Source organism: Equus caballus, chromosome 13 (genome assembly GCF_041296265.1).
Source record: "Equus caballus isolate H_3958 breed thoroughbred chromosome 13, TB-T2T, whole genome shotgun sequence".
Classification (NCBI taxonomy): domain Eukaryota; kingdom Metazoa; phylum Chordata; class Mammalia; order Perissodactyla; family Equidae; genus Equus; species Equus caballus.
Genome location: NC_091696.1, coordinates 12,023,346 through 12,049,525, shown reverse-complemented (window position 1 = coordinate 12,049,525; position 26,180 = coordinate 12,023,346). Strand labels below are relative to the sequence as shown.

Sequence of the window (26,180 nt, the reverse complement as noted above, 5' to 3'; positions counted from 1 at the left end):
TCTGGTCTGAGGGCAGAGATTTCCAATTCTGTAGATGACCAGTGGGGTCATGTTATCGTAATCGGTGTGAGGAAGTGGACAAAACCACAGGATGTGGATTAAGAGGAACTGGTGATGGCTCACATCCCACCGCTCACAGAAGTGTGACGTCAGACCCACCACTCCGTGTCTCTACCTCTGTTTCCTTGAAGATGGAAATCCTTCTGTCTTACTTACCTCTCAAGATTGAGGAACACTCTAGATGTGTTTTATAAAAGATAAGGCAACACTACGTAAATGTTAGTTATTTTGACAATCCTTATCTCATTGCACTGTACAAATTGCGCTGTAATTACTTGTTAACACATCAGCTCTCTGTTAGACCATGAACTCCTAGGAATCAGGGAAAGTTTTACCACTTTTACAACTCCCGCCCCTAGCACCTAGTAGAGTGTCTAGCACAGTGAAGATGAATGGTTGTGCAATCAACGAAAAGAAAAGAGGAATGAATGGGAAGAACCAAGTGCTGTGTGGATGAGGATGTTTTTACTGCAATTGCTTCTCCCTTACCAAACCCTGCGCATATTTCTGGACCAGCCCCACCTCCTTCAGGAAGCCTTGCACAGCTAGATCTGCACCCACTTGTCTCTCTTTTAGATTGCTCATGAGCATGCTTTCATGCACTGAGGGAGTTCAGGAGCTCTAAGGAACCCTGAATATCGATTCCAACCTCCTTGTTTTGTGACGAAGAAACTGAGCCCCAAGCAGACGATGTCTCTAGTCAAACTCACACAGGTCTCTTATCTTATAGAGGGTCTTAACTGCTTTGTGTGTATTTCATTTCTCCCCTCCCAGCGCCACCCCCAGCCCCCCACTGCTGAACCGTACCGTCCAAAGATTGAACTAAGTCTTCCTTTTCTCATATTTCTCCCTGGACTTCCTCTCCCAATGCCTGCAGGTGACCCTGGATCTCAGGTAGATCCTCAGTAAAGACATCGTAGAATAGACTGCTGTAAATTGACCAGTTGTCAGGAGAGAGGTAATACGAGTCCTTAAAAGATGGTAGGAGACTGTTGCCATCTGCTGGTAAGGATGTGGAACTACAGATAAAGGTCCATCTTACTGACCGACCCATCAATTCCGATTTGGTCCAGCAGGCTTGCGTGTTTTCTCCTCTTCCTGTGCACATACCACTCCGACTCAGAGTTGAGCCTGGGCAAAGCATATCTGGCAACATTCATCTTTGGTTGCATAGTCCATTAACGTTTGCTGTGTCTTTCATTTGTGCAAAGATACTTAGACTTCACCCCTGACCTCAAGGAGCCTGCAGTCTGATAGGGAGCTAAGAGCATCAATAAATATATTACACTTGTAAACAAGTATCATAGATGGGGGACAAAATATGCTAGAGTCCTTCAGAGGCGGGGGGCGGGGGCTGCTGCTGTTTGGGAACGTGGAAGGAATCACCGAGACCCCACGGAAAACATGATCATGATGTTCTCATCAAATGGAAGAGGCATTTTGCCATTTGGGGTCTAGTTTGGTGAGTAGAGTTTTGGCAGGGAGAGACTGCGAGTGGAGAGGAGATGTTCCAGCGGAGGAAACAGCATTCAGGAGATGTAAGGAAATTACCACTTGAAGGCCTGAAGTGAGCTAGGGGTTGTCTCATTATTCAGGAAAGCATAGAGTGGCCCAATGTGTTTATGGAGTGAGTGGTGGGTGATAGATTGGAAAAGTAGGCTGGGGCCTGGTCCAGGGAAGCAGATGTTGTCAGTGCCTGACTCATATGCCCTCGGGCCTTGCCACTGTATCCCAGTCTGCCAGCATCTGCCTCTCTTTGAGGGCCCGCTCTACCCTCATACACAGCAGGCAGGAAGTGCACACCCCAACCCCAGCAGCTGTCAGCCCATGACTGATTGGAATCAGTATTAAATACCCCTACTCCCTTGCCCCTTGAGTCGGGCTAACTCTGAGACATACGTTCGACCTTTATTTTCCAGAGGTCCCCAACAAGATTAAGCTCAGTTGCCCACAGTGGTGACTTGCCTAGTAATACACCCATATTGGCTGCTTTCCCTTCCCTGTCATGCTTTCTCATTTCCTATTGGTGTCTCCTGAGATCACTTCCAAAATATGTTATGTACACTCAAATTCTTATCTCAAGGCCTTTTTCTGGGGAAACTCAATCTGAAACATCATGCAAGACCTGGGATACGAAGTTAATAAGGTTGGACTTTGACTAATAAGTTCTTCCTCAATGCAAAGTCATACCAGCCATTACTCACAGATAGTGTCTTCTAAACTGCCATCCTCTCCACATTCTCTCTTGTGGCTGTGGGGTCGCTATGCAGTGACCCAAGATTGCATATGTCCCAATCTCTGCCTTCACTTTCAAGATCCAGCTCAGCCAAGTGGAACGCTGCATTTTTGCATCTACTATTGGTCACAAATTCCCAAGATTCCTTCTTATATCATTTCCTTTCTGTTTAAAGAACTTTCTTTAGCCATTCTTTTAAGGCAGGGAGCCAGGACTTTCACCCCGACCTGGAAGTAATAAGGTATCCCTTCCTACTATAGATGGATGAAATAGACCAGTTAAAAGACAAAGATTGGCAGAATAGATTTTTTAAAAAAATGTTCCAACTATATGCTGTCTGTCTATTAGAAACTCACTTCAAATATAATGTTATAAATAGGTTAAAAGTAGAAGGATGGAAAAAGATATAGCATGCAAATATTAATCAAAAGAAAGTATTTGTGGCTATGTTAATATCAGATAAAGTAGACTTCAGAGCAAAGAAAATTACCAGGGACGGAGAGAGACATTGCATAATGGAAACAGGGTCAATCCAACAAAAGACATAGCAATCCTAAATGTGTGTACACCAAACAACAACGCTGCAAGATATGTGAAGTGAAAACTGGTGGGAATGAAAGGAGAAATAGACAAATCCACAATTATACTTGGATTCCTCAATACCCCTCTGTCAGCAACTGACAGAGCAGCTAGACAGAAAATCAGCAAAGATGTAGAAGAACTCAACAGCACCATCAACCAATAGGATTTAATTGACGTTCACAGAACAGTCCACTCAGCAACAGCAGAATACACATTCCTTTCAAGCGCCCGAGGAGCATACACCAAGGTACATCATGTATTCTGGGCCATAAAACAAACCTCAAATTGAAAAGAGTTGAAATCATACAGAATGTGTCCTCTGACCACACTGGAATAAAACTATAAATCAATAACAGAAAGATAACAGACAAATCTCCAAACACTTAGAAACTAAACAACAAACTTAAAATAATCCATGGGTCAAAGAGGAAGCCTCAAAGGAAATTTTAAAAATACACTGAATTGAATGAAAATGAAACTGCAACATATTAAAATGTGTGAGATGCAGCTAAAGCAGTGCTGAGAGGGAAACTGATAGCACTAAATGCTGACATTAGAAAAAAGGAAAAGTCTCAAGTCAGTAATCTAAGCTCCTACCTTAAGATGGCAGAAAAATAAAAGCAGGATAAACCCAAAGCAAACAAAAAGGGAGAAATTATAAGGAGCAGAAATCAATAAAAATTGAAAACGGAAAAACAATACATCAGAGAAACCAAAGGCTGGTTCTTTGAACAGATCAATACAATTGACAAACCTCTAGCAAGAACGACAAAGGAAAAAAAAAAAGAAAAGACACAGTTATAAAAATCAGGAAGAAAATGGAGAGAAAACTATAGACCCTGCCATCTTCAAATAAGGAAACACCAGGAACATAGCTACACACGTGAATTCAATAGCTTAGGTGAAATGAACCAGGTCCTCAAAAAACACAAACTAGCACAACTCATTCAATATAAAGTAGATAATTTGAATAGCCCTGTAACTATTAAGGAAATTAAATATGTAATTTAATACTCCCAAAAAGGAAACCTCCAGGCCCAGATATTTTCACTGGAGAATTTTACCAAATGTTTAAAGAGGAGTTAATATCAACTCTGCACAGTCTCTTACAGAAAGTAGAAATGGAGGGAGCTCTTCCCGATTAATTTTATTTAGAAATACCCTGATACCAAAACCAAACAAAGACACTACCAAAAAAAGAGAGAGAGAGAAAACTACAGACCAATATATCTCATGAATATAGACGCAGAAATGCTTAACAAAATCTCGCAAATAGAGCTCAGCAATAGAGAGAGAATTATACACCACAAGCGAGGTTTATTCCAGGGATGCAACACTGGCTCAGTGTTTGAAAATCAACCCAGGTAGTCCACCATGTTAACAGCTGAAAGAAGAAAACCCATGTAATCATATTGATGCAGAAAAGCGTGTGACAAAATTGATCACCTATTCATGATAAAAACTCTCAAAAATAGGAATAGAGGGGAACTTCCTCAACTAAATACTTTTTTAAGTCTACAAAAAAAGAAAAAGAAAGAAAGGAGAACACTACAACTAACATCATACTTAATGGCGAAAGACTGAATGCTTTCTCCCTGAGATTGGGAACAAAACAAGGCTGGCCACTCTCACCACGCTTACTCAACATCGTACGTGAAGTTCTAGCCAGTGCAAGAAGACAAGAAAAGGAAATGGCATACAGATCAAAAGGGAAGAAATAAAACGGTCCCTCTTTGCAGTTGACACAATTGTTCCTTTAAGAAATTCCAAGGAATCTACAAAAAGAACTCCTAGAAATAATAAGTGAGTTCATTAAGGTCTCAGAAAACAAGATCAACGTACAAAAATCAGTTGTACCCACTTTTATATATAAAAGTGCCATAGATAAAATTAACTTAAAAGGAATCAAATACCTAAACATAAGAGCAAAAACTCTAAAGCTCTTAGAAGAAAATATAAGTATAAATATTCATGAACTTGGACTAGGCAATGACTTCTTAGATATGACACTAAAAGCACAAGGGACCAAAGAAAGAATAGATAAATTGGACTTCATAAAAATTAAAAACTTTTGTGCCTCGAGTGAGCACCATCAAGAAGGTGAAAAGACAACCCAGGGAATGGGAGAAAATATTTGCACATCATATATCTAATAAGGGTCTAGTATCCAGAATATATAAAGACTTCTTACAGCTGAGCAATGAAAAGACAAAAGTCAAAGAATTTGAATAGGCATTTCTCCAAAGAAGATACACGAATGGTCAAGCACGTGAAAAGATGTTCAACGTCACTCGTTATAAGGGACACGCAAAAGAAAACCACAATGAGATACTACTTCATGTCTGACTAAGATGTCTGTCATCAAAAAGACAGACAAGAACAAATGTTGGCCAGGATGTGGAGAAGCTGGCATCCTCCTGCGTTGCTGGCGGGAATGTGACCTGGTGCAGCTGCTGTGGGAAACAGTTCGGCAGTTTCTCAAAAAGTTAAAGGCAGAGGCACCATACACCCAGCAATTTCATCCCTATGGATATACACCCACAAGAAATGAAAACACATGTTCGCTCGTAAACCTGTACACCAAGGTACAGTATTCTTCATAATAGCTGAAAAGTGGAGACAATCCAAATATCCTTCAACTAATGAATGAATAGACAAAAGGTGGGATAAGCCACACAATAGATTATTATTCAGCCATAAAAATGAAGTTCTGACCCAGGCTGCAACAAGGATGAACCTTGAAAACATGCACAATGTTTTCACTTGGCACACAAGTGAAAGAAGCCAGATGCGAAAGGCCACATACGATTCCTTTTATATGAAGTGTCCAGAATAGGGAAATCCATTGAGACAGAAGCAGATTAGTGGTTGCCAGGGCTGGGGGGAGGGGAGAATATGGAGAGACTCCTAATAGGAATAGGGTTCCTTTCCGGGATGATGAATATATTCTGGAATTAGTAGCAATGATGGTTACACAACCTAGTGAATATACTAAAAATCACCTTAAAATGGTGAATTTTATGGTGTGTGAATGGTATCTCAGTAAAAATAAAATTTAAAAATTGATTGTATTTATGGAACAGATGGGGCAGAAATATCCCTGCACAAGAACTGAATTGCAAAAACTATTCAATGGAGGAGGAGTCTGTTCAATAAACGATGCTGGGACAACTGCATACCATAGGGAAATAAACAAACAAATAAACATCGACCTAAAGCTCGCACCTATATGAAAATTAACCCAAAATGTGCCATAGACTTAAATGTAAAGATAAAACTATAAAACTTTTAGGAGAAAACATAGAAAAACATCTTTGGGACCTAAGACTTGGTGAAGAGTTCTCAGGGATGGCGCCAAAACCATGATCCATAAGAGGAAAAAAAATCAATAAATTAGACTTCATCAAAATAAATCTTTTGCTCTGTGAAGATCTTGTGAAGATGAAAAGACAAACTATAGACTGGGAAAAAATATTTGCAAACCACGGATCTGACAAAGGACTCATGTCAAAACTCAGCGGTGAAAACAAGCAATTTACTTAGAAAATAGACCAAAAACACAAGACATTTCACCAAAGATGATCCATGGATGGCAAATAAGCACATGAAAAGACATTGTATATCACTAGGCATTAGGGAAATGGAAATTAAGACCACGACGAGATATCGCTATGTACCTATTAGAACAGCTAAAATCATAGTGGCACAAGTCACTCTGGAAAATAGCTTGGCAGTTTCTTAAAAAACTAAACACATATCTACTCTAGGACCCAGCCATTGTGTTCCTGGGCATTCATCTCAGAGAAATGAAAACTCATGTCCATGAAAAAAACCTGTATGTATGTGATTGTTCTTAGCGGCTCTATAGGTAATAGCCCCAGGCTGAAATCCCACAAGTGGGAAATGGTTAAATAAACTGTGGTGCGTCATAGCATGGAACACTGTTCGTCAGTGAAAAACAATGGATTATTCACGTGCACCACATCTTGGATGGATCTCAAGGGCATTGTGTGAAGTTAAAAAAGCCGATCTCGAAAGGTCATGTACTATATGATTCCATTTATATAACATTGAAATGACGAAATTACCGAGAAGGGGAACAGATTAGTGGTTGCTAGGGGTTAAGGATGGTGGCGGAGGGGAGACATAACCGTAAAGAGTCAACACTAGTGAGATCTTTGTGGTGACGGAATAGTTCTGTATCTGGTTTATAATGGTGGCTACATGAATCTACACGTGACAAAGTGACAGAACTATACTCACACTTCATACCAATGTCTATTTCCTGGTTTTGATATCGTATTATAATTACATGAGATGTAACTATCAGGGGACACTGGGTAGAGGGTACACCCGGCCTCTCTGTACTATTTCTGCAACTTCCTGTGAATCTATAATTATTTTTCAAAAACCCCTTTAGGTGATGTGGACACAGGCATCCTAGGGGTGGCAGGTAGATAATATGCATGTTTATTAATTAATACCTTGTGAGAAAACACTGCCAAATATGGAGGCATTTCATGTACCCAGCACCAACAGGCTACGAGGTGTTGCACAGAATGCAATTTTCCACATACATAAACTTCTCTCTCTAAGTAATAATAACACGTTTAATGGGCATTTGCCAAAATGTATTGAAATTATCCTTGTTTTTTTGCACAAACAAAACCATAAGACCTAACTCAATACCATTCAAACTCTGAATTCAGACTCTGGGGCTCTGCCAGGGTGTCAGTCGCAAATATTGACTCGGTTTCTTTTCTTTGAAGGAAACTCAGGTTTTATTGAATAAGAATGTTCATGAGCAAATCAAATCTTTATGAAAAACCTTTATTAAAGAAAAGTCTGAAGGAAAAAACTCCCTCCCCCGCCCCCCCCAGCCCATGAAGTCTCTTGTTGAAGAAGTTCTTCAGGCTCTGCCAAGGGCAGCAGAGCCAAGAGCAGGATCCAGCTGTCCTTGGGCTGGAAATTTGGCAGTCACAACTGATGCCGGGCTCTCAGTAAAGAAACGTATCTTTGCACCCATTTTTCCTTTGGCCGTGCACAGACTTTCTGGCCTTTTTTGGTGGTGAATCTGGGGAGAAGAGATGCAGACAGTCAATAATGAGAACTTTCACCTCCTGGAAATGGATGGAAAGGGAGGGGAGCTGCCTGCCTGTCTTCTCGTCTTGCCGCACCCCTGTCACACTGTCCCTGCTCCCTCTTCTGATTCTTGCTCTCTCTCCTCTCCGCTAGCCTGCTTTCCCCTGGAAACCATGTTTCCAGACCCACCTCCCCCTGGAAACTTAACAGCGCTAGTCCAAAACGTGTAACCTGTACCGTGCCTCTTAACTCTTCCTCCCACCCCTTTTTTTTGGTGAGGAAGATTGGCCCTGAGCTAACATCTCTTGCCAGTCTTCCTCCTTTTTGCTTGAGGAAGATTGTCACTGAGCTAACATCTGTGCCAATCTTCCTCTATTTTTTGTATGTGGGATGCTGCCACAGCATGGCTTGATGAGTAGTGTTTAGGTCTGTACCTGGAATCCAAACCCACGAACCCTGGGCCACTGAAGTGGAGTGCATGAACTCAACCACTGTGCCACCGGGCTGGCCCCAACTCTTTCCTTTTAACATAGCAGCTTTATTTAGATATAATTCACACACCATGCAATTCATCCATTTAAGTGTATAATTATAATTCAGAGACTTTTAGTCTATCTGTGGACGATGCAGTCATCACCATTGTCAATTTTAGAACATTTGTATCACCCCAAAAAGGAACCTCATATCCATCACGACACTTAATTCTTAACCACATTGTCGTGGTTGTTTGCCACAGCTGCTTATAGATAGTTCCTGTGTTCCTGACGACGCTGTGAGCTCATGAAGCCTGGGAGTCGCTGTTGGTGGCCCTGAATCTCCCCCAGCCTTGTGCACCCTGAGAGCACTCAGAAGGGACAAGAGCCCAGGTTGGGGTGCTCTGGCTGGGAGCGCTTTGCAGGGCCCAGCAGTGTTCACAGGGCTCTCAGGCAAGCTCTGCATATGCAGGGAGAGGAGCCAAAGGATGAGAAAACAAGGGAGAGGAAGCACTTTGTGGACGTTTGAAAGCATGGCTGCCATTCCTTTGACATCATTCCCATTGACAGAGGCGGGGCTATGTCCCTTTCCCTTGAATTTAGGCCAGCCTTGGGGACTGGCTGACTAATAGAATGTGGTAAAGTGATGCTATGTGACTTCATAGGCTAAGTCACGGAAGGTTGTGGAGCTTCTGCCTGGTTCACTGGAGCACTTATGCTGGATCCTTGAACCACCTTGTAAGGAGTCCTACCACCCCAGGTCGCCATACTGTAAGGAAGCCCAAACTAGCCCAACAGAGAGACCTCAGAGAGAGGCCCCAAAGAGAGAGAGATGCCGCCAGTCCCCAGCTGCTCTGGCTCCAGCACCTTCTGACTTCAACCACATGAGAGATGCCAAGCCAGAACCATCCAGCCAAGGCATTCTGGAATTCCTCATCCACAGAGACCAGGAGAGATAAGAAAATGATGGTTGTCATATTGAGCCACTAGGTTTTGGGGTGGTTCCCTATGCAGCCATGGATAACTGATAGCAGCCTCTCACCCTCCTCTTACAAATGAGGAAAGCTGACTTGTCCGAGGTCACACAGCTGTGTAAGTGACAGAGCCCCTGCTTTGAGCCCAGCTCATGAGGGGCTCTTTGCCAGCTGTTGGTTAAGTGTTGATGTCCATAAAGCTCCAGAAAGCCAGTCAAGACACAAAAGAGAAGACCCAGGGCATCCTGAGCTCTGGAGCGCCCCCCTCCATATCTGGGCACTTGAGTGCCTATTTCCCATCCTTAACTGTCTCAAAAGGATGACATTCAGGTTTGTCCAGGGAGTCCCTTCCCTCTCCTTCTGCACTGTTCTCCGAGGCTCAAGCACCCCATGTCCTCGGGAGCAGTGACCGGCCCCTCCTCCTGTATGTGCACTTAAGAGGAGCTTCCATTTGTGAGATGCTTACTGTGTGCAGGTGTAGTGCTAAATGCCTTGCATATATTATCTCATTTAGTCCTGCCGGGGACTCTGTATGTCCTCTCTCCTGTTACCAACGAGCCCGGCATGACCTGGATCCCGTCTACATGTCTGCCTTGTTGTGACACGCTCACCCTCCTCCCACCCACTTGCTGTGCCCTGCCCCCTGCACCCATGCTCCTCCTGCCCCATACACCTGGGCCACCCCCACTTATCCTGAGGGTCTCGGTGTAAACGTGACTTCCTCCAGGAGACCCTCTGGACACCAAGTGAGGTCTTCCTGTGACTGTGATGAAGGGTGGCAGAATATACTGTCCCAAAATATGCCACTTTGGCCTAAGGATTATTTTGAGCTAAAGACATTTTAAAAAAACAAACAGGAGGTGCGAGAAGGGTGTTCTGATCTCCCCTTTTCTTCCTGAAAGCAGGAGATAAAACACCCATGTTTTATGAAAAATGTCCTCCCTGGGCAAGAAGGAAAGAAATATTCTCAGCTCCAGAGACGGTCAAGGCCAAGAGAATTCTGTACAAAGAGATCTTGTTAAAATAACTCTTACCCTTTAGCACCCCCATAAGTTTTAGTTACTTTTCCACAGCTGCCTCTCTTTGTTCAACCTGCTATAAAAGCACTTAGATTTTGCCTCTTCTTTGGGTCTTCATTTTCCTATGCGGGCTCCCATGTACACGTAAAAGTCTGTAATGTTTTCTCCTGTTGATCTGTCTTATGTTAATTTAACTCTCAGGCCCAGCTGGAGACCCTAAGAGGGTTGCCTCCCTACCTGACGAGCTCCCTCCTGCTCTCTTTCTGCTGCCTCCTTCAAGCACCCATCACAACCGGGATGAACTATTCTGTGCAAACGTCTTTTGTCACCCTCGTTCTGACGCTAGATGCAAGGTCTGTAGGGCTGCCTTGTTCTCTCTTTCATACCAAGCACCTACCACAGTGCCTGGCATGTGCCTGGCACATAGTAGGAAAGTCAGGAAATGGAAGCTCAGGGCCACACTTGTTAGTGGCAGAGACAGGGTGACAACCCTCAGCTTCCCACCCGAGGCCTCTCCTGGCACTGTGGGATCTGCCCAGCATCCACCCAGTTATGTGACTGGGAGAGACCCTGAAAACTCAAACGACAAATACTCACATCACAGCCTGCTGGGAGCAGCTGCTCCTGGTGAATTCGTAGGTACGCACCCATTTCCAGGGAAGGACCTTGTCGCCGTATTGGAAGCAGCAGAGCTTAGCCACATCACTGCCAGCTAAGAAACAGGGAGAGGAAAGAGCTTGGAGATGCCCCATTACTTCCACTCCCAGTCAGCCGGGAAGGGAGTAGGACAGCTACATACGTGTGGCAGCTCTGCGATGGACACTCAGCATGAAAACCAGGAGAGCTAAGGGGGCCACAGGGAAGCTCTTCATGGTGCTGCAAGCCGAGCCCTTCCCAAGCCTTCTCCCCAGTTCCCCCTGTCTCAACCAGACTCCCTTTTATGGGCTAACCCGTCCCTCAAGATAATTCCAGAGAATTTTGCGGTCGAGCACAAAAGCTGCTCTTTTGACCCTTCAATGGAGGAGTAACCTGACACCCAAAAGAAAGAGAAAGTGAGAATGGGCCATCTGGGGCAAGCAAGGAGCCAGCACCACACATACCTCTGGCCCAGTGTTATCTGAGTCAACACTTCCTCGTGTGAAAACACAGTCAGAGGAAATCGTAATTCCAGTGAACTGATCTAAGTATGGTATGACCCAATTGGTTGCTCCAGAGAGATTTCTGGCTCTTGGGCAAAACTTTCTTTGCTTTCTACCTTATCTCTTAGTGAGGCCTGGACAGTCTCAGCACATGCATATGGAGCAGCCCGTCCATGACAAGGGACATTCGAGGAGGATGCTCCAGGCATAAGGCCTTCTTGCGTTCTTAGTGCCACACATGACCCGGCACGTGGTGCCAGCGCTGCTTGGGGACACTTGGAGCCATCTCACCTGATTTAGAGCATCCCAAACTGGAGAGAACATCACAATGGCCCAGAGCTTGACAAAAATACACAATTGCTGACCCTGATTTGCACCTTCTGGGTCAGGCTCTTTGGGAGGAGGACCCAGGAATTTATATTTTAGCCAGATTTTACTAAAATGGGGAAAGCGAATTCTAGAAGACGGCAGTGACTTCTGCCACGAGACTTAGGGAGGGGAAGACTGGGACCTTCAGATCCATGGTCCATGACCCTGCGCTCAGTCGTTGCCACCCCCTGACGTGCCCCTGGGCTTTAAACATTTGAGTTTAAGGTTAAAAAAAGAAAAGGTGACTAACCATCTAGAACCATAGAATTTTTCAGGGACCTTAAATCTCATCTAGTCCAACCCTTTAAAACACCCTGCCAGAGTCATCCGGACTGTTCTGACTACTCCAAGTGACGGAGAACTCATCACTGAACTTGTCCCAACCCAAGACAGCTCTGACTGTGACAAAGTTCTTTCAAGTTATGTTTAAAATTTGGCTGAAATCTATATTCCCATTGCTTCTACATAATCGCCCAGAGGTACAGAAAAATGCCTGGTTTTTCTTCTGGAAGGTGAGGCCATTGAGATTGGGGCAGATTTGAAGACCATTGTTCTAGTTTGGATTCTTCCAGAATAGGTCCTAAGATAAGGATCCCAGTGCAAGTAATTCATGAGGGAGGTGATTCCAGGAGACACCAGTAGAGGAGCGGAGAGCAAGGTGGAGAAAGGAAGGCACCAGTGAGGGGTGACAATCAAGCAGGTTACCGCCAGGGGCAGCTGAAGCTCAGTTCCACGGGGGGCGGGGGGGGGGGGGGGGCGGGGGGCTGGTTCTGGGAGCTTGTGCAGAAGAAGCCTGAGTTGGCCCAGGGGTGGGTGAGGAAGTGGGGATATTTACTCCCCAGTCCTCTGCATGTCCCTGGTTGAAGGCTGTGTTCCTCACTCGCAGTTTGTCCTCTGAGCAGGCTGAGCGTGCTCTGTGATCAGAGAAAGACCCCTCGGGCAGAGCCGAGGACATCCTCAATAAGCAGCCTTTGGCTCCCAGAAGTGAAGATGAGGGTATGTTGGCGGGGTCCCAAGGGGCACCTGCTACAACCATCATCAAGTTTGCCCCGGAATGTTCTCTTCTTCGGGCTAACCTCGTCTATGCCGTCAACTGGCCCCACACCATCCTAATGGCCACGGTCACATACCAGTTTCAACTTCAGTGAACAGCTACATTGTGCTGGGGACCCAAATGTTTCATGAATGGGACAAAATAACTGCTAATCATAAGGGTTGATAAATAGCTGATAAATTAAACTATACTAAAATTTGAACCTTTTATTCATTAGAAAACAGCAGTAAGAGAGTGAAAAGGCAATCTTTGAGGTGGGAGATTGTTGCAATACATCTGTACTGGGTTGAAGAGTGTCCTCCCGAAATTCACGTCAAACCAGAACTTCCAAGTATGACCTTATTTGGAAAATAGCGTCTTTGCGGCTATAATTGTTAAAAGGAGGTCCTTTGGATTAGGATGGGCTCTTGTGATATTGTGACTTATAATAAGAAATATATTTTTGGTCTGCATCCCCTGGCACACAGCTCCTAAAACTCTTGTAATTTTCTAAGCAATAAAAGCCATAGGAGCATCTTTTTTTTTTTCTTTTTTATCCTTTGTTCTTTTGTCCTCAATTCATGAAATAGCTCCAGGGCAATAAAGGTGAAGGGACTGCCTTGTTATTCATAACAAGTCCCTTTCAACAAGGCCTGAGTTCATATTGATGAGGTGATTTTTGGAAAGCCCCTAGATAGTCACAGGATGGGGGCTGGCTGCCAAGGGAAACAACCATTTGATGAGAGGATTGGAACTTTCAGCCCCACCCCCTTATCAAAGGGAGGAGGGGATGGAGGTTGAATTAATCCCCAATGGCCAGTGATTTAATTAATTACACTTACTTAATGAAGCCTCCATAAAAACCCGAAAAGAAGGGAGTTTGGAGAACTTCTGGGCTGGTGAACACGAGGAGGTGCTGGGAGGGTGGAAGCTCCCTTTCCACCCCTTACCCTATGCATCTCTTCCATCTCACTGTTCCTGAGTTGTATCCCTTATAATAAATTGGTGAGCTAGTAAATAAATCTAGATTTCCTGAATTCTATAAGCCACTCTAGCAAATTATCAATTCCCAGGAGGAGGTCGTGGGAACTTCTGATCTACAGCTGATCGGTCAGAAGCCTAGGTGACAACCTAGACTTGCAATTAGCATCTGAAGTGGGGGCAGTCTTGTGGCACTGAGCCTTTAGCCTGTGGGATCTGATGCTATCTCCAGGTAGATAATGTCAGAACTGAGTTAAATTGTAGGATTCTCAGCTGCTGTCTGACAATTGCTGGGTGTGAGGAAAACCCTCCCACATCTGGTGTAAGAAGTGTGGATCGAGAGTATGGTGTTGTAGGGAGTAGATAGACAATGGAAGCTCTAAGGCCCTTTCAGCTCTAAATCCAGTGACTGGTGTCCTTCTAAGAAGGCCATGTGAGGACATGGAGTCACACAGGGAACAAGGCCATGTGAGGACGCAGGCAGAGATTGGATGATGCAGCTGCAAGCCCAAGAATGCGCAGATTGCAGAGACCCACCAAAAGATTGGAAGAGGCAAGGAAGGATTCTTCCCGGGAGCCTTCAGAGGGAGGCTGGCCCTCCCGACACCTTGATTTCGGACTTCTAGCCTCCAGAACCATGAGAGAATAAATTTCTGTGGGTTTAAGCCACTCAGTTGTGATACTCTCTTATGAAGCCCGAAGAAACTCATATAACATGTACCTGTAAAAGGGCTACAATTCAGAATATGCGAAGGACACCATAAATCAACAAAAAAGGACAGACAACACAATAGAAAAATGGCTGAAAATTAAACACTTCACCAAAGAGGAAACCCAAATGATGAATAAAAAGCGGCTTAATATTAGTCATCAGAGAAATGCCAACTTAAACCACAGCGCCATACTACTCCCACATCCACCAGAATGGCTAAGATGAAAAAGATGGAAAATACCGAATGTTAGTGAGGATGTGACGCCCTGGGAACTCGCAGCCCGAAGGCAGGAGTGGAGGACGATTGGCAGTGTTTACTAAAGCTGAACGTACGCATGTGCCATTATCCCCAATCCCACGCCTAGGTGTATGTTCATCAGAAAGGTGTGCCTGTGTTCACCAAAGACATTGTTCCCATCAGCCCATCCTGGAAACTGCTCACACATCTGTCAGCAGTAGAATGGAAAGTAAATCATGGTTTATTAACATAGTACAATACCATACAACAGTGAGAACGAGCTCTGATTGCACGTAACCATGTACGCGTATCTCATGACCTAATGCTGAGGAAAGGAAGCCAAACATGAAAGAGCAATATTGTAGGATTCTATGTATGTAAAATACCAGGCAAGCAGAATGAACCTAGAAGGACGGAAGTCAGAACAGTGGCTCCTCTCCGGCAGTAGCGCCTGGACGGGAGGCCCACAGGGAGCTGAGGGGGGTGGGCGTGCTCTAGTCCTTAATCTGGGTGTTGGTACACCCTTCCCTTGTGAAAACACATTGAGCTGTTCTCTTAGGATTTGTGCACTTTTCTGTATGTGAATTATATTTTAATAAATTAGTAATGGGAAGGAAATTACATGGTGAAGAAAATAAAACAAATAACTCCAGTTAAGGAAATGTTTCATCAGAGCTGAAATGTTTCAACATCAAATGTTTCATCTTTCCCTCTTCCCTCCTTTGTACTCCGAATGTTCCTCACTTCAAGGAACAATGCAGACTGGCTGTCACGTCAGCGCTCATCCTGTCTGCGCTGTTTCTGCTCCCTCCTTCCAAACCCTGCCTCTCCCCAACCTGGCACAGCCCCTACCAAGAGTCGTGCGTGGCTCAGCTTCAACTTCCAGACTCCCTGCTGGCTCTCCAGAGATTGTCTGTGCTGCCACGGTGCCTGGAATCTGGGGTGCCCCTGGGAGGCCAAGTGAAGAGCTCTTCTTAGCTTAAATCAGTGTGTCTGCAAAAACCCTATTTCCAGGTAAGTTCCCACTCTGTGGTTCTGGGTGGACATGAGTTTGGGGGGATATGATTCAACCCAGTACAGATGTGTTGCCAAAATGTTCTCCCACTCTCTTGTTGCTGTCTTCTAATGAATAAAAGTTCCGAATTTTAATGTAGTCCAATGTATCAACTTCCTCCCTTTACAGTTAGTAATTATTGTGTTTCTGAGACATTTGCGTCCCTCCAGCCAAGGAACAAGTCTACAAATGGGTTTCTGCTGAAACTCCTCCTCCGTGGTACTTGCGCACCAGGGACCTCTGGCCAGGGCCTCGAGTGTGTCCCTAATGCCAGCGCCTCACTGGTGGCCCTGGATCCTGCTCTGTTCCCACTAGCCCCTTCTCCATGGCTGAAGCCCCTGCCCCCTAACCCCGGCTTGCTGGCTGGGCCCCCACCATGTATGTATGGGTCTCTCAGAACCCCCCATCTCACCTGGTTCCCAAAGTCTGGACTGTCATCTGCATTTCCCGCTGCTAGAGACACTCTTCCAGAATCGGGCCTACTATTCTGTTGTCACGGGCATGGGCTCAGACAGCCTGGCTTCTCTCTGTAGGCTCACCTTCCTTAGCTGAGTTGCTTCTCCCCTTGTTATGGACCGAATTGTGTTCCCCCCAAATTCAAGCCCTACCCCCCCAATGTGACTATCTTGGAAGATAGGGCCTTTAAAGAGGTGATTAAGGTTAAATGAAGTCATAGCGTAGGGCCCTGATCTTGTAGGACGGGTGTCCTAATGAGAAGACAAAGAGACACCAGGGATGCCTGCATACAGAGGAAAGGCCACGTGAGGACACAGTGAGAAGGGGCTATCTGCAAGCCAAGGAGAGAGGCCTCACCGGAAACCGACCCTGCCAGCACCTTGATCTTGGACTTCCAGCCTCCAGAACGATGGAGAAATAAATGTTTGTTGTTTAGGCCACTGGGTCTGTGGTGTTTCGTTATGGCGGCCCGAGCTGACAGACACAGCCTCACCCCCTGGCTTCCCTGCCCCTCCCTTGTGTCTAGGGCTGGATTCTCCCAGAAGCAGATCCTGAGACATGGATTTGAGTGCAAACAATATATCTGGGAGGACACGGTGGGAAATACCAACAGGGGAGTGGGAGAGTGAGACAGAGAAAGGAAGGCAGCCAATAAAGAAAAGATGCCTGATCAAGCAGGTTACCACTGTGGGCAACCGGGGCGCAGTCCCACTGGAGACCTCTGGACGTGAACCAGAGTTGCTGTACCGAGGGCCAAGGAAGCGGGCATTCATCCTCCACCTCCCGTCGTCACAGCCGAGGACATTGGGACCGCCCTGTGCATGGGAGCCCTCAGGCAGAGGACCTCAGGTACATGCAGATGGAGGATGGAAGGAACAATGAGAATGAGAGGATGGGTGCTGAGGGAATGTGGGCTGGGCACCCCAGTGTCGACTACATGTGGACTCGTGGGGAGTGACAGAATAGCCTTCCAGTGGGGACAGAATGCCTCATTCTCTGTCTGCAAAGACTCCACCCTCTGGGCCTGTGACCCATGTCATCTGCTCCGGGAAGCTTTCCTCCATCCTCCCTTCTGAGCTGGATCGGGTGGCCCTCCTCCGCTCCCAGAGAACATTGTACAGACAGCATCATCATCCCTTTTCACACTCATCAGCTTACAGGTCTGCCTTCCTTCCTGGATGGGGAGTTCTTTTCATTCATCCCTTCACTGACTCCTTCTTTCAATATTTTCTGTGCTCTCTGCACTGTACTGGATGCTGAGATGAGAGGTAAACGACACAGGAGATCCTTGCTGTCAGGAAGTGTATATTCGAGCAGAGGGAATAGACATCAAGCAGAAAGGGATTACCCAATAAATTATCAATTATATCTGGGCATGTGCTCTGATGCAGAAACACAGGGAGCTTCGAGGATCTATATTGAGGGAATCTGAACCAGGCTAGGGGGTCAGAAAAGGCCTTTACCTTTGCACTTAACCTTGAAGGACCACATGCCGGTTCCTCTCCATTTGGACGCTCCCCCTGCAAGTCATCATCCTCATCCGTCCTCTGTGCCCTGCCCGCTGCTTGGGGGATGACCTCCACGGACTGCATCTTCAAGCTTCCTGGCCCTCTGGCTGCCTCCTGGCTTCTGCTTGTCCTGCTCCCTCTCTGCCTGGCCGTAGGTCTGGCAGTGGTCTGTGTTGCTCCACGGACCCAGCTCCTGTGGGGCAACCCCTTTGCCCCAGCTCTAGCTCCCTCTAGCTCTGGGGCTCTGTAACATTGTTCTTGCCCATGCCCTTCATGCCTAGGTGGTCACAGCTCCCCGCTGCTGTTAGTCTTTGGGGGGCTTCACCATCCCTCGGGTGCTTCTGAAGCCTGCTGCCCGTCTCTGTACACACTCCTTTCATTAAAGTCTCTTTTTCTAGACCTTTTTCCATCTGCCACATGTTTCCTACTGAGACTCTGACCAAGAAAAGACAACTAAACTAACAATATAGAAAGAGCATTCCGGGGAGAGTGAATGGCATGTGCAAGGGCCCCGTGGCAGGAGGCGGCAGGGCATATTCTAGGAACTGAAGGAAAGGCAGCAGTCGAAGCTTCCCGAGCTTCATGGTGAATCCCCTCCGACTCTGCCCCACTGTCTCCTCCATGGGGCGTGTCAAGCATTTTCTTCTTTACCCTAAATGCAATGAAGAGACAGTAAGGAGTTTTCGGCAGGGGAGTAACAAGGTTAGAAGAGTCACTTATAAAGGTTCCCCTGGCTGCTGTAAGAAGGATGCACTAGAGACAGACAAGGGGGGATGTGGAAGACCAGCAAGAAGGCTCCTTGTTCGGTGGTTACCAGGGAAAAGGGGGGGTGGGGGGAGGGCACAAAGGGGGAAGTGGTGTACCCACAACATGACTATCAAAAATGTACAACTGAAATCTCACAAGGTTGTAATCTATCATAACATTAATAAAAAAAAAAAAAAAAGAAGGCTCCTTGTTGTCTTCACAACTCTCCAGGACAGTATCTGGAACCCGTTCATTTCACAAATGTTTGTTGAGTTCTTACCAGGTGTCCAGGGCTCCGGAGGTGCGTGATGGAAGGAACCTGCCCTGCCCTGACCCAAGCTGAGTGAACCGAAATGCACGCCTATCTGCTGCCCCCAGGAGACTTAACCATCAGGGAGCAAGGAGAGGCCAGAGGGAGGCACAGTGTGTTCAGAGGATTTCCCCAGCACTGGGCAGCTTCCCAGGAGGAAGGTGGTGTCCTGGTTTGGGTCTCATAGAAGCAGGGTGGAATCAAATAAGAAAAATACATTCCCTGGAATCGGAAAAAGACAACCCTTTTTGTTTGTTACCAGTTGCTCCATTTATGCTCATAGCGTTCTCTGAGGGAGGTTTTCTTAATCTGCTTCTCGTCAAGGGAAACTGAGGCTCAGAGAGAGAGGAGGTGATTTATTCAAGGTGACAGCTAGGAGGTGGCAGAGCCAACGTTCAAAGCCTGCTCTGTCTCATGCCTCTGCCCTGTCCTGCCTCTGAATGTCTTAGGGTCCTGTCCCCTGTCCCCCTTCCCTGAGAAAGGGCCTGGAGGTTCGCTTGTGTCATGCTCTGTCCTGGAGCCCAAAGTACTCTGCAGTTAAGTAAAGGGGGCCGGCCCCGTGGCCGAGTGGTTAAGTTCGCGTGCTCTACTTCGGCGGCCCAGGTTTCGCCAGTTCGAATCCTGGGCGAGGACATGGCACCGCTGATTAAGCCATGCTGAGGCGGTGTCCCACATGCCACAACTAGAAGGATCCACAACTAAAAATACACAACTGTGTACCAGGGTGCTTTGGGAGAAAAAGGAAAAATAAAATCTTACAAAAAAAAACCGTAAAGATATCAGAGCAAAAGGCAAATAACAGCTGGCCAGATAAGCCGAGGCTGCGTGGGGTGGCAGACTTTCCTGAGCCAACACAAAGGGGAAAAGGCAATCAGCTCCATGTGTCACAGCATCCAGAGCATAGAGCCAAACCGCTGACTGCCTGGGGACGTGCGACGCCCGCGGATTCTGAGTCCCAGGAGAAGTCTCTCCAGGGGACCCTCAGAAAGGGTCACTGGGCAACGCTGTGACCAGACCCCACGGCATCCCGACAAGAGCTGACATTCCACAGGGCTTGTCATTCCTCAGAAGTTAGAAAGCCAGAAGAATGATGAGATTTCCAGGGAAAGCCAGTCACAGATTATTTTCATGGAATCAGGAAATGTGGAGGCCAAAAGCCATATGTGACAGTGGTTGTTCCCCTTGGCAAAAAAGAAGCGATGAGACTGGATATGGGATTGGGTAGGAGTCAATGGGGGGCTAGAGGGTCTGGGATCCTTTCGCTGTCCCATCTGGGCGGAGCATTCGAGGAGTCTGAGTCGACCGTGCCCATGCGTGGTCAACGATGGAAAGATTTGCCCTGAAGCCTCCGTGTGACCCAGGCGGAGTGCTGGATGGAAAGACCCAGGCCCGCAGCTTGATGCAGAGGAAAACTTCATGTGTCCTGGAGGGGTTTCCTGGGAATCGTCAGGCCCGTAATTCTGAGAAGTTAGAAAACGACCCTTTTAATAAAGAAGTTTGGCCTAGAGAAATAAAGTCTTGGAGTTCTTTGGAACAAAACCTTTATGAGGGTTGAGACCTAGAGCTCGAGTAGGGTTTCAGCAGTTCAGACAGCAAAACATTTTCCTCTGCCAGAGAAGCCTCGTGCCAGCAACCTCTCCCCGCAGGCCTGCTTCTAAGAAGGAAAAGTGGGGATGGGGAAGGAGAGAGGAAGTACCTCTCCGGAGAACTGAGCCGCTGCGGGCACAGCCAGCCAGGACTCCACTGTCACACGGCTGTGGAGAAGCGCTGTCCTCCCAGGAGATGGATGGAGCCTTGCTGAGCTCAGTGGGTAGGCTGGCTGGTGGGACAGAGGAGGAAATCCAGGGAGGAGAGGAAGAGGGAAGAGGTGACATAGGAGAGGAGGCAGAGAGGATGACGATCTGAGAAGTTCAAGGATTTTGAGCCAGTGTAAGACTTTATGACGTCCTCACCTTTGTTTAGGCACTCCAGCTGCCACCTGGAAGGAAAGAGACCGGAACTCAGCTCATCAGCTGAGCCAGCCCATGGGCATGGGGTCCAGAGTCAGACACTCACCCCAGCCCAGTGCTTCCCTCCTGGCCCCCTTCCGGCCGGTGCAGCCAAGGTCCCTCTCTACTCCCCAGTCCCTTATCTACACATGTGGAAGATAAAGTCTGTCAGCCCTGGCTGGACATCACAATCACCTGGACTATTTTTTTTTATTTGAGATATAATTGACGTATAACATAGTATTAGTTTCAGGTGTACAACATAATGATTTGATATATGTATGTATCGCAAAATGATCACCACGATAGGTTTAGTTAAAATCCATCTCCACATACAGTTACAATTTTTTTTCTTGTGATGAGAACTTTTAAGATCTACTCTCTCAGCAACTTTCAAACACACAATACGCTATCGTTAACTATAGTCACCATACGTTACATTCCCGGGACGTATTTATTTTACAACTGGAAGTGTGTGGCTTTTGACCACTTCCGCCCATTTTGCTCACCCTCAAATTCCTTGCCTCTGGCAACCACCCCTCTTTCTCTGTATCTAGGAATTCAGGTTTTCATTTTCATTTTTTTGCGTGTTTTAGATTCCACATACAAGTGAGATTGTAAGGTTTTTGTCTTTCTCTGTCTGACTTATTTCACTTAGCATAATGCCCTCAAAGTCCATCCATGTTGTTGCAAATGACAAGATTTCATTCTTTTTTGTAGCTGAATAATATTCCATTGTGCATATATACCATATCTTCTCTATCCCGTCATCCATCGATGGACACTTCGTTTGTTTCCACGTCTTTGCTATTGTAAATAATGCTGCAATGCACATCGGGGCACAGATATCTTTTCGAGTTAGTGTTTTCATTTCCTTCAGTGAAATACCCAGAAGTGGAATTGCTGGATCAAATGGTAGTTCTAATTTTTTGAGGAACCCCCATACTGTTTTCCATAGTGGCTGCACCAATTTGGGCAACTTTTTCAAGAATGCCTGTTTCTGGGCCCCATCCCAGCAGAGTTGGAGTCGTCATAATTGGGGCTGGGCCTGGGAATCTGCATTTTAATGCTTCACAGCTGATTCTGAAGCCCAGCCAGGGTTGAGAACAGCTGTCCTGTGTCTCTCCCTCATTCCTGCCCCCACCCCTTGGGTGCAAGGACTCACCTGTGCTCTCTGCCTCTTCTACTCGTGGCTTATGATTGTACCTTTGGATACACCAGCCATGTGCTTACGACAGAGCTTTTAGTTCAATTTTGATGAGTCATATGACAGGTTCTGCCGGGGTGGAGGGCCCTCCCAAACACAGGCCAACTTTGGCTTAACGTGGCCACAGACTTGAGCCCAGTCCCTCCCTGACCATAGCCAACTCCCAGCACCTCTTCCATCTCCAGTTGTCTCCTTCCCAAGGTAGCTTGAAAAAGAGTAGGTCACTCAGTGCATGTGACATCATACTGGTGGCCTGCCCAGAAGCAGGGCAGGAATGTGTCACCTCTCCACACTCAGACTAGCCGTCCAGGTCCAAGGCTCATGTTCTAGAGCAAGGCCGGGCCAAGACTTCCGGTGGACAGTTCAGGTGCCCCAGCGGTCATCACTCCAATCAGTGCCTTCCTTCTCCAGAGGCATTTAGTGGCCCCAAGAGAAATGAGACAGGAGGAAGCAGGGGGCCCGGAGCCTGCTGGAATGGCCATAGAAGTGCCAGCTGGGTGCCCTGGCCACAGCAAGACCAGCAGTAGCTTCTCTGCCTCCCAGCTGAGCTTGGGCATGACCCCAGCTAACATCCATTGACTGCCTTCCATGTGCCAGCCATGGAGCTAAAGACTTCCCATGTGTTAATTGCTTTATTTCATCCTCACAGTTGACCCATGAAAGAGATAGTTCTATTATGCCCATTTTACAGATGAAGGAACCGAGGCTAGAGAGGTCAATTAGCTTCTTCCAGCGTCACACAGCCAGAAACTGAGGGTGCTGGGGTCAAATCCAGGTCTGTCTGACTCCCAGGTCCAAGTTATCTCTCCTTTATTTTTCGGTCATTTCAACTAGTTGACTTGGTTTGGGTTCTCCCAGAAACTGAGACACGAGTTCAAGAGTATGTAGCTTATTTAGGAGGCAGAGAGACACCAGCAAGGAGGGCAAGCAGCCAATAAGGGTGTGTGGTCAAGCCAGTTACTGACTGGGAAACCATTGGCGGCTGGAGTGGAACACAAGCCCCAGAGCTATCCCAAGCAAGGAGCAGGGACCTGGGGTGACTCTAGACCTATTCCCAACTGCCATTGGCTGAGGGCCGCCCTGGGGCTGGCACCTCTGTCCTGACAGAGCAGAGGAGCCTTTGGGATAAAACCCCCAGACACAGAGACGAGATACTGCTGCTGGTGGAGGCAGGCAGGAGCACGCTGAAGTGGTGTGGCCCGAGGGACAGTGGGTGGGCGGCACACTGCAGCTTCTGTCCGCTGGTTTTCATTGTAAAGAAGGATGAATGCACATAGTGAAAGTTCAGACACGGCAGAAAAGTACTCATAAAGATGCGTCTCCTCTATCCCAGACTCCCAGTCTGACCTGCCACAAGCAACCACTCTTGACAGTTTGTGTGTCCATCAGGTTGCTGATTGTACGTACAAATACCTTTTTTGCACGAATAGGATCGTACAGTGCCTGCCCTTCTGCGCTTTGCTTTTTTTTTTTTGCTTACAAACATATCTTGGCCGAGTTCCCTATAAATGGACAAATAGGTTGCTGCTAGATTTCTACAACCACGGATGGCGCTGCAGTAAACATGCTTGTGCACGTGCCTCTGTGCGCACGTGTAGGACACAGTCCTGGACGTGGAATTGCTGGGTCAACAGGTGTGTGTGTTTAGCAGTTTAACAAACACTGCCAGACCGTCCCCCAAAAAGGCCGGTCCAGTAGACACTCCCGCCAGCAGCAGAACGGAGCACCAGCTTCTCCAGGTTCTCAGAGGCTCTGCCCTCCCTGCCACCTGCTTCAGTTGGCTTCCCTGTGGAAATCAACAAAGACCAGCCAGATGAGAACACGCAAAGGCCCTTTATTCAGAGCTTGCTCTAGCCGGGGAGTCAGCCACCATCCTTGCGTTTGGCAGAGAGTCACAGGTGGGCCGGGGGGCAGGAAGAGCTTCAGAGTGGACGAAAGGGAAGGTGCGGCTGTGCTATGGTTGGAGGTGGTTGGCACAGGAAGCTGGAGGTGGGTTAACTAGAAGCAAACATCTCTTGTGATTGATTCGGGAGTGTATTTGGCTTTCTCTGATTAGTCCTGAGTTGGAAAAGGGGGAAAAAGAGGAAGCCGGTAGTCACTGACCAGGTCGTGACGGCTCTGGGCTGGTTGCTGCCGAGGCTGTAGGTCAGAGTTCTCTTGTCCTCGATGGTCTGGCCATTGTCTGTCTGCATTGCAGTCTCTCATCCCTGAATGCTTCAGCTCTCTTCCCTCCTTAGAAATACAGTGGTCCCTTGGTATCCATGGGAGATTGGTTCCAGGACCTCCATGGATACCAAAATCCTCAGACGCTGAAGTCCCTCGTATAAAATGGTGTAGGATTTGAACGCCACATATGTACACCCTCCTGTATACTTCAAATCATCTCGAGATTACTTATAATACCTAAGACAGTATAAATGCTATGTAAACTGTTGTTATACTCTATCTTTTAGGGAATAATGACGAGAAAAAAGAGTCTACGTGTTCAGTATAGACACAAGCATCTAGGCCTTTCGATCGACAATTGGTTCTGTGCACAGATTTTTGGGACCCCTCTCCCTGGTCTAGCAAGCACAGGCAAATCTAGCAAGCAAACTGCAGAGGCTGGAAGTCAGTACAGTAAAAATCCACGCTGTCCTCTGCTGCAGCCGTGCAGTCCATCTTCAGCCTGTGTTACAATGACCTCGCGATCCCGTGCCCCAGGACTGCAGACGCCAGCTGGAGACATCGGCAACACGAGGAGATAAAGGGGAGCTCGCCCTCATGGTTCCCAGCTGCATTTCTTGGAAATTGAGGGAATAGATAATGACCGTGGGCCTTGCTTCCCACCGTGCATAGATAACGTCAGCATCTCTGAACTCATTTGACGTAGAACCAATAAATTCTTGTTTATGTTACCTTCAATGTAAAATCTAGAGAAAAGCGCAGACGTACTCTATCTCTCTTTTTTTTTTGATGTATACGAAATCTAGTCATAAGTTTCTTTATTTTCCTCCTCCCTGCATGTACCCTGTTTGTGAAAGAGATATAAGCTGCACTTACACACACACTCCTCGGAGGACTTCCTCAGAGAACTCTGTTGGACTGTTTCCTGGGATTTGAATTCCTCCCCTTGAACATCAAATCGACTCCAGCTTAGCCAGACTCTTTCTTTCAGTTGACAGTCCCAGCCGAGGTTGCTGAACCTGCAGACGTGGAGGGCCGACTGTCCGCTCTTCTTTCCGGAGTAAAATCTCAGTCATCACTCAGACACCAACTCTGCAGAGGATTTCTGCAGGCTTCCTCCCACAACAGGAGGTCCCCTCCTTTGTCTTGTTGAACACTACTCTATTCCGCTCCATATTGGAGTTACAAGCACTTTAATAGCTGCTGTACGTGGAGTGTCTCCTGCCAGGCCTTTCTGTGACCTGCAGACTCTGTACCTGAAGGCCTGGTTTGAACGGTGGAAGGTTGCTCTGCCCGCACCCGCAGCAAAACCGGCCCTCCCCACACCGGCAATGACCGATGGAGACGGGGCATAATGCTGAGGGTTGGGAGGGATGTCTCACACCACTTCCCAGCAGATGGGGCTCTAATTCCCCGCTGCTTGACAACACACTCTTGTTGGCTGCCCTCCTTGCCTTGCGTTACCTCCCCACTCTATTGGTGTTATTCTTTGTAGCTTTCACATATAATATTTGCACTCAAATCTTTGTTTCAGGGTCTGCTTCTGGGGAAAACCCAGACAAACTTGAAAGGTCTCATATCCCCATTTTACAGATGAGGGAAATGAGGCTCAGAGAGGTTAAGTGACATATTTCAAGGTCATGCAGCTTATAGGATTGGTATTAAACCCATATTGCTCTTGATTTGTGAGTGTGTGTGTGTGCTACTTTTCTCCCTAATTCTTTGAAGCTAGAGACCATCTTATATAATTTGATAGCCTCCTGATGCCTATAAAAGCTCATTATGCACTAATGTGCTCTGTTGAAATTCTTTAAAAATTTAATTGAAAACAGGTTTGCGTGTGTGT

The 26,180-nt window shown here is 46.8% G+C and overlaps 1 protein-coding gene across 1 annotated transcript; it reads right to left on the bottom strand.

Moving 5' to 3' along the window:
* Window positions 1–7,692: 7,692 nt before the first annotated feature.
* On the bottom strand, window positions 7,693–11,375 carry CCL26 (C-C motif chemokine ligand 26). Its single transcript, XM_003362700.5, has 3 exons — window positions 11,226–11,375; window positions 11,024–11,138; window positions 7,693–7,952 (listed from the first exon to the last, which is right to left on the bottom strand). The coding sequence occupies exons 1-3, from the start codon at window positions 11,296–11,298 to the stop codon at window positions 7,856–7,858; spliced, it is 285 nt and encodes a 94-aa protein (XP_003362748.2). The 5' UTR covers window positions 11,299–11,375; the 3' UTR covers window positions 7,693–7,855.
* Window positions 11,376–26,180: the final 14,805 nt, after the last annotated feature.

Excerpts from the sequence above, each read along its gene's own strand:
- CCL26 (XM_003362700.5), bottom strand. The coding sequence starts at position 11,298 with ATGAAGAGCTTCCCTGTGGCCCCCTTAGCTCTCCTGGTTTTCATGCTG. Across the intron at positions 11,139-11,225 it reads CCATCGCAGAGCTGCCACAC|CTGGCAGTGATGTGGCTAAG; the intron begins GTATGTAGCTGT and ends CCTGTTTCTTAG. Across the intron at positions 7,953-11,023 it reads TGCTCCCAGCAGGCTGTGAT|ATTCACCACCAAAAAAGGCC; the intron begins GTGAGTATTTGT and ends TCTTCTCCCCAG.